The 9,022-nt window shown below is 33.1% G+C and overlaps 1 protein-coding gene across 1 annotated transcript in view; it reads right to left on the bottom strand.

The window, feature by feature from the left end:
- Nucleotides 1–1,008: 1,008 nt before the first annotated feature.
- The window catches only part of ANXA10 (annexin A10), a 79,807-nt gene continuing 71,793 nt past the window's right edge, over nucleotides 1,009–9,022 (bottom strand). The window contains exons 8-13 of the mRNA XM_004682506.1: nucleotides 6,497–6,550; nucleotides 6,305–6,398; nucleotides 5,642–5,737; nucleotides 3,776–3,834; nucleotides 1,666–1,788; nucleotides 1,009–1,077 (exon numbers count right to left, since the gene is read on the bottom strand). Of these exons, the coding sequence (XP_004682563.1) occupies nucleotides 1,009–1,077; nucleotides 1,666–1,788; nucleotides 3,776–3,834; nucleotides 5,642–5,737; nucleotides 6,305–6,398; nucleotides 6,497–6,550 (495 nt within the window). The remainder of the gene's footprint in view (nucleotides 1,078–1,665; nucleotides 1,789–3,775; nucleotides 3,835–5,641; nucleotides 5,738–6,304; nucleotides 6,399–6,496; nucleotides 6,551–9,022) is intronic.

The following is a 9,022-nucleotide window of genomic DNA, read 5'->3' as shown; positions in this document are numbered from 1 at the left end:
GTTGTGATGACTTCTTTATTTTAATGAGACGAGTAGAAGAAAAAAAGCTCTGGGCTACAGGTTATTGAACATCATTTTGTGTGGTATACAGAACTTCCATTAACTTCACTAGCTTAGATTTACTGCATATGTCTTCATTTTCCTTGCCTGACTTCATAAACTACTGCCTTCCTCTGATGGCGCCTTTTCTGTTCCTCTTGATTGTGTTGGGAGCCTTCGTTTGTGAACTCAAGAAACATTCTTTGCTTTAATTCTTGGCTAAATTAGGGCCTCAAGGTGGATTTGATCCCAATTCAGACCTCAGTAGTTTTCTTTTGCAGTGTTTAACTGAAACTTGCTACACATATGGGACCAGGCTCAACTGATGACAAAGCATATAATAACTTCCATAGGGCTTGATGTTAAGGAGTGAAGATATTAACGAGAAAGTATTTTTCTTACTTTGCCTGGGGAAGTGGTTGCCGAGCCACTAATATGCACACAAAAGCTAGAGATTGTTGAATGTGTGTGCACACACACATGCATGCAAACACTTATTTTTCAGCATATGTTGTCTATATATCAACATTTGACAAGCAGATATCTATTTGCTGTTTTGCATCTTTATTTCAGAGGCAGCTTTAGATATTCACTCTAGCTTTATTGTATTTGTACAATTAAAAATTCCTAGAAGAGGCTTGGCCACAAAGTGTGCTTTCCTTGGTCTTTCAAAGCATGCTAAGGACAGCTGTAGCTGTAAGCAGTCTTAGAGGAAATCAGTAGTTCACATTTAATTAAAATATATTCCAAAGACTTTTTTTATATACAATTTAGTGAGTTTCTGAGTAAATGATGAAAATCCAGTCATACTTTTACCTATAGATTTTTTTGACTTGGAATAGTTTCAAAGATAAGAGAAAAATCATTCTGTCATTTTGCTCCAATGCAACTAAGAATGCAGTTATCACAAAATCTACATTTTGACATGTCTATAAAGCAGACTGCACAGTGCTGCAACTGTCTCTTTGCTCAGTAGCTATCAGCATCTCCAGCACAGATGGCAAGCAGAGCTTTCTCATAGTGTCCTGAAGCAAAATTCTGAAAAGAAAAAAATGCAATGTATTTGAAATAAAAGTCAGTGTTTCCCAAAACCCCACATCATTCATCTGAACTACAGTATGAAAGCTCATGTGTCCTTAGTTTTTCCATGATTATTTAATTTTTAAGGATAAGTAGAATTTTACATCACTCTCATTAAATCTCTTCAATTTCTCTTGTGATTGGCTAGTTGGCCCACCTTGTCTGATGCTAAGAAAGGGTTGTTGAACTGATCTGAGAAACCTCTTCCCGATAGTGTCCGTAAAATGTATTTCTCCTGAGCCTTATAGTAATTCAGAATATCACTTATCAGTTAAATTCTACAATTGTACAATGAGGGGATTAACATTTCCTATAATTACCCTAATAATTTTTTGCTTAAAACACATCAAAATAAAGTTCTGTCGTTGATGACAGTGATTTCCTCCACTGGAACTTGGTGATGCACTAAAGGCTGACTGTTCTACTTAGAGGATCCCTGTTAGAATATGAAACTTTTTAGAGTCCAATATGAAATTATTTAAAGTTTGTTTCATAATCAAAAAGAATAAAATGTAGGTCAAAATAAATCACTTGTAGGAGACTTACTTTGATATCATGAAACAGGGATTTTCCATATCTCTCTTTGTATCGCTTTCTTATGGTCATCAGATCTATTTCACTTCTGGCAACGAGAATCCTGATTACTGTTTTATTATGGAAACCAATGTCCTGAAAATTATGAAATAGAGAGAAATGAGAAAACCATATGTACTTTAAACTGAGTCTGCCTAAAATAGACACATTCTGTAGCTACTTGCTCTGTGTCCTTCATCTGTCAACCACCAGCATCACCATCCCCAGAATGCCCAAGTTGGATTCTGACAGTCACCGCTGGACACACTGTCTTTACTGTGTATCCAATGTAACATTCTCTTCACTAGATCACTTCACTGCCTTGTAATCTGTACTTCAGCTTTACAGACTGGATGCTGACTTCCAGCCTTGCAGGCATTCTGCCTCTTTTTCTAGCCTTGTTAACTTTCACCCTGTCTCTTTTACACTGTGTTGTGAAGTGCAAATCTGATCATATTCTCTTGCCAGGTGGAGTCTTCCTGGGGGTGGGGGGTTGGGTGTGGGAATTCCAATCTTTGTTAAATGAACATCAACATCATTGAGTAAGACAGTGACTATTTCATTTGATATTTTTATTCTCAAATAAATTTCCCCATAATGAAATATTTTTGGATTTTACACTAAATATGAAATTTACAAAAATTGATTGCTGTGTACTAGCTTCAGAAAGAATATGCTTTACTAGTTCAAGTTGTCTTTTCAAGTGGGGTATTGGTGACATCTGGTGGCCAGTGAGAATAAACCAAACTTGCGACATCAATGTTTTAGGTAGAGACTTGCTAACTTTTCTTAATTTGAAGTGACTGAAATGATCTAATTAAGTTTCCATATTTAAATTATATGCATGTTTCCCAGACTATGATAAAGACCAAGAATGGTTTTCTTTATGGTTTGGAGACGTAAAACATCTTTTGAACAATAGCTTTACATTTGAGGTCTTTATATATAAAAATTTTGACTAATTACATTATCGTCCCCTTTACCTCCTAGCCATTTGTGAGTCCATATGTCTCCTTCTTGCATTTTCATATACACATAATCGACAAGGTGTAGCTTGATTAATTAAATTATATATATATTAAAACAAATTGACTTTTTCTACTTGCAAATAGGATAAAAGACTAACAGAGAACTGTGATCATGAGCTTTTGCCTGTGTTCTTACAATGTATAAGTTCTTGTACTTAAGTAAAAAATACTATTTATGGACGATATATAATGCATTCTTGACAATTAGCATGTTATCTCAGTATGCTGGATTCTCTGAAGAAGTTGGTCTGTAAAAACTGCTTTAAGGATAAAACGTTATTTGAATTACTGAACTACTGAACCGTTCATAATGATTTTCTTTGGGTTTTCAAGGTTATGATACATGTATAAGGTTATGACATGTATGATCACTACTATCAGATCTTTCCATTTTCTAGTTATTTCATGTACCTTGTTGATAAGATGTACATTGTTTATGCATTTTAGTATGTATTTCTTTACAAGTAAATGTACGAACGGATGTGTGATTGACTATCCCACTGAATTATGACAAATATTCTCATCTGATAACAAAAATACCTTTTAGAGTTTATTGTTTTCTAGCTATCATTTTTAAAGTATTTTTAAAATAACACTTTATGTTTAAATAACCATTGATATTATTTTGTGTTTTTAAACTTTCAGGACTAGCAATTCCTGGCTGAGAGTTTGTTGTTTTGACATTCTCTTCTTGATGCCATATGTTGTATATCTGCCTAGTAAGTGTGAAATAGACAGGAGTCTTCTATAATTTACAAAAACATTTGGATTTACCAAAGTTTCTTCTGATGTTAATGGGTTCTAAAGCACATGGAAGACATAGTTCCCAAGGAATCATACTTCTGAAGTACCTCAATTTGATTAAAAAAGGAGAGTATTATATTTATTTTATAGATCTTATTTTCAGTTTACAACACATTTTTCTTTGAAAACTTCCCATTTCTTCAAAATGACTATATTTGCATATAAGTTCAAAAGTAGAAATCAATAGTTAATTAATGGAAGCAAAATTAGTCCTTAAAGAATTTAGATATGATTTTGTGAGCCATACTTACATGTATTGCACTATGTAGTCTATACGCAAAATAACCTGGTTTGTCTCGAACACAGAGGACTAGGAAAAAAATCAGAAAAAAAAAAAAGAAATGTTGAAAGCAACAATATATCATTCAGAATTTAGAGAAGAATGAGAAAGCTTTTTTCTGTTTCAATTCTGGAAGGGTGGTTCTTTGTGAGATCTATATGGAATGCTCATTATAGATTACATTTATAATCTCAACAATAAGAATAACTGTTAAAACCATAACTTATAGGAAAAATATAAAGCAACACTATAGTGATTTATTAATATTTGCATTTAGTTCATTGCTCCCTACTGGAATATTTTCAGCACCTATTGAAGAAATGTGAGCTCTTTATCTCAAAATTAAACAGGTTCAAAGAAATCAAGTTTAACAGCTTCATGAAAATTTTTTGTTAATGTAGGATCCGATGTGGCATATTCCTGTGCAATTTTTCAATCTTTCCAAATGCTATTTTAAGTATTTATAGACTTGTGAGTAGATTTGAGGTCTCTTAAGGAGAAATTGTGTAGACCACAACTGTTTTGGGCACTCTTAGAAGTTATCTAGTTAAAACTATGACATAGACCGACCTAGAGTCAACCACTGTCTTTAGTGAAAGTCAGTTGATGACTGTAGACATTCAACAGTTGTTACTTGAATAAGTAAATACAATCATAAATGAATAATAAATGCAAAGACAATAATAAATGCAAAGACTTCAAGGCAAGACAAAATTATCATAGTATTTTCTTTCTAGTTCATATAATTATTTCAGATTGTGAGGCTGTGTGTTCATTTTAAATCTTCATTTATAATAGTCTGAACTTCATAAGCACTTATTAGTTCCTCAAGGAACTAATAAAACAGGGCCTTTGCATTACTTTCCAAGTCATGTACACTGCCTTGTTTGGAAGAGTGGTCTACAGTGAAAGAAGATCTATCTTGAGGTTCAGAAAAAATATATTTAATATATGTATATATAATATATAACATCCTAGTATGACCTTGTTATTAATAACTGATAGACTTCAGACTCTTGTAAACCAAGGGTTTTGATGTCAGACATTATTATTAAATTATATTGAGAATTTGCTAAAACACATGAAACTTTTTCTCAAAGAATACACAGCTATTCAATTATACTACTGTTTTATGGGTTTCATAAAACCCTAGTTCAAAAATCTTTTATGAGGTAAACTATAATGGTAGATATGTTTATAACATTTTAGGAGTGGAAAATCCTAATATTCATTTATCCAACGATTATTTAAGTGACTACTTGACATGTTTTTACTAGGGGAATATTCCAAAATGATTCTTCATTTGTAATACCTGAAATATTTCTTGAAGGATAACTTTACCTACTTTGGAAGAAGCAGGACATATGTTTCTCACACAACAGTCTGCAGAGATCACTATTAAGCACAGCCTGGTAATTCTATTTTATGTTTGCATTTACCTTTAAAGGCAAATTTATTACAGATGATGACAAAAATAATTCTCCTCCTGGAGTAAAGGAAGCCACTAGCACTTACTGCTCTTGACCAGGGAATGGAAGCCAGTAGATAAAGAATGAATTTAATAGAATGAGATCCCAGTTATTTGAGAGAAAACATCAGAGAATCCGTTTACTAGAATAAATTCTGAATCAACCACTGGGGCAGAGTATTAGTTCATTAAAGCTGTCAGGTTGCCAATTCAGTGAATAGTCTCTGTAGTTGATGTACTTTTCTCTAGAATTAACATTGCTTATAAAAAATTAAATTCAGGGGAAAGTGACTTGATCAAGAACTTATTCATTCTTAGTCAATGTTTACCATGGAATATTTACCATGTACCAAGTAACTTACTACTTACCAATTGCAACCAGAAGCTCTTGAAAGTATCCATCATAACATTCATTTATGGCATCTACAATGTCTTGACCAGAAATAGTTTGAAATTCCTGGAAAACTTTGGCAAGGTGACATACTCAGATGAAGATTTTGTAAATATTTTAAAGTTACAATATAAGTATTGTTTAGATTCTATATATAGTGAAGGGAAAGAAAGCATTACAGTGGAGGCTGTGTTGGAGTAGATCACCTTCTTAGAAATTTAACAAACTTTTGAATGTTTTATATATGTGAATCAAATAAATTTTTTTTTCACTTTTAAATATAAATGTACAGCAGCTTAGGAGAGTCAGATAAAATAAAAACATATGAAACCAAGAAGGCAGCATGGCATAAATCTTAAGACAGCTTTTCAAAAAGGTCCATTCAATGGTCATACAATTCAGTTATTGGAAAAAATAAAGTAACAAGGAAATGTTTCTTGGTAATGTCATTAGTTGAGGTATGTCTGTATAAGCATAATTCAAAATAAGTACCTTTATGCTAATTGACTTTCTTCTATTTCTTCTTCTTCTTTTTTTTTGGACTTCTTTTTCTAAGCAACATTTCTCCCCTTCCCATCCCTTTTCAGGTAAATACTTGCTTTTTATTATGTTATCATCTAAAAGGTCTGTTAACTACTTACCCAACCACAGCTGTTGGTAACTCTTGTTACACAGGATCATCTGTAGCATGGTCTTGTGTTCCCCTGTCTTTTGCTGACAGGCTTCCCATAGGACCTGAAACATCACATGGGCAGGGAATAGCACCACAACCACCCCGGACCAGAGTTACAAAGGCTCTTCAGAGTCAGAGAGAGCGAGCTGGTTCTTGTTACCATAGCATCCTGAGCAGCCATTGCAGGATCTGTGTATCCTTCCTCCCTGGTTCCCTGGAAATAGACACAAGTTCCCTTTTAATGTTCCCAATTGACAGCCCGTAAGGATTATTGGGACAAAAATCTCTGAACTACTTACATCCTTTTACCCTACTATATTTTATCTTCTACACCTTGTAGGATTCTATGAAATTTCCCATGTCGATAAGTAAGCAATTACCTTCCAAGATTTGTGAGAAATATTTAGGAATTTCCTGCAGTTCTGCATAGCTGACATTTTTTTTTTTAAGTTAAGGTTTGGGGACATGTACCTTAAAATGGTGCCAATCTTTCATTTCCCTTTTCAGTAATTGCCCAAAGTACTTTATGCAGTCTGGTAAATTAAAAAACTGTGAGCAAGTAATTTGTCATTTAGCTTTTCCAGCAAGGCAGACTCAAAATGACTTTGTCATAAAAAGAGTCTAAAATCACAGCATGGTGTGAGTAATTGATATAGATGTCAGAAAAATGACATAAGTCATTTTTGAATGAATGTGGGTTGGGGCAAGATAAAGATGTGAAAGGAAGAAATTAAGGAATTAAATTTTAGTTAATATTTAGAGCAGATATGTTGACTATAGATTATTACTGAAAGCTTGTGGCAACAACATCCCCAGTGGTTTCACTTTACAAGTTGAGAAACTGTCATGTGGAGAGTCCTGAAAGGAAGATAATGAGTAAGTCTCCTATTGACTCGTACTTATTCTTTCTCTTTGTGAAAACATTTATCATCACCAGTGTGATTTGCACAGATTGATTAATTAATCTCTAAGTGACTAATTTTTCATTAGTTGACAGATAATTAGAGCTCCTATAAATCTGGTCTGATAAAAGCATTCAGGAAGTATTGTGAGCCATTTTAATGATTGGCATTAGTTTTCAAGAAGAACATGATCTGGCTGAGTTGTTTCTTTATTGGATAGCCCTTCTGAAAAATACACTCTAGGAAATGAAGAATGATGTGAAAAAGAAAGATAAAAACAAAACAAAACAAAACAACCACACTGTTTTGTACTGACTAAAAAACAAAGAAAAATACATTATAGTAAAAGATCTTTCCTCGGAAATATGACAATAATTTTCAACACTTTCCATTTCATGAATACCTTAAGGTTTCTATGCTCCAATTTCATTAATATCTACTAATTCATATAAAGAAACGTGTCTGAATTTTCATCATGTTAAAAATATGAAAGCCCCGGTCAGTTTTTACTCTGACACTAAAGATACAGGGGAATTAGAGGAAATAATTTTATCAACTAAGAAGTCTAGAATATTTACACTGAGAGATAACTGATAAAAGAATGAGTTCATATCCCTTCATTATGGAGCAAATTTTTCTAATATAAATCTCAAAAAGAATTAATGAGAAAACATTCATTTATTAATATGTGAGGCATACAACTAAATTATGATAGATAGAATTAGATGGAAGAGATATAAAGAGATGACTCTTATTTCACATGAATATCTATCTATGGTTGGATGGAAGAATGGATGAATGAACAGACAGACAGACAGACATCCCCACTAGTGGTTTGGAGATATTTGGTTACCCTCCAATGCCCTGCAGTTATCTAATTGATCTCATTAAATCTTTGCTTTTTTCCTAATTGTTTATTGCTAATATATACAAAACCAGTTCATAGTGTGTACTGACATTTCACTCAGCACCTGTTGATATTTCACTTGGGAATTCTAGTGTTTTTGTAGTTTGATGATTGTTTGATTTTCCTTCAACAAGCCCATCTCACTTGCCTCTCTTCCCTGCCTCCACCACCCTATCCCCTAGTCCCTCTGGTAGCCATTATCTTCTAGACTTAATTGGAAGTATTGTTCCGTTTTGGTAAAGTGCAGGACCACAGAAGTGTTACAGACAACACCGAAGCAGGCACTTGGGTCTTTAAAGGATTTAACTCAAATTTTGAATATCTACTTAATTATTCTTAAACTCTAAATAGAGAGCTTAAAACACGCTTTTGACTATTTTTCATTTCTAAAGTGCTTATAGAAATATTTATATTGTAATATTTTATATTTATTAAATGAAAAATACACTTCTCTCAGCACACAATAAACTAGAACCATAGTAGAATATCAGAGAAGTTAATATACCCTATGCAGCTCAGTAGTTCTAAAAATGGATTTAGAATTGTAATTTCTAATTGTAGTGGCAAGTTGTAACTATAATATTTTTAATCTTTTAACTCCTTGAGACTTTATAATTATTTATCCATATGTAATTACTATCATCCTCATATGGTAGATTATTAAAAATTTTTTATTTATTTTATTTATTAATTATTATTATTATTATTACTATTTTTTTTAAAGATTTATTTATTTATTTGTACAGAACTGGGGTACAGGCCAGAGATGCGGAGGGTGAGAGAATTCACCAGAGACAGAGCGGGGAGCAGAACAGGCAGATCGACGAAGTATACTGCTGAAGGGAGCAGCAGGCGGGTCAGGAGAGGTCTGCCGCGC

The sequence above is a fragment of the Condylura cristata genome, unplaced genomic scaffold (genome assembly GCF_000260355.1).
Source record: "Condylura cristata isolate star-nosed mole 26May11 unplaced genomic scaffold, ConCri1.0 scaffold00014, whole genome shotgun sequence".
Classification (NCBI taxonomy): domain Eukaryota; kingdom Metazoa; phylum Chordata; class Mammalia; order Eulipotyphla; family Talpidae; genus Condylura; species Condylura cristata.
This window is presented reverse-complemented; position numbering and strand designations above follow the sequence as displayed.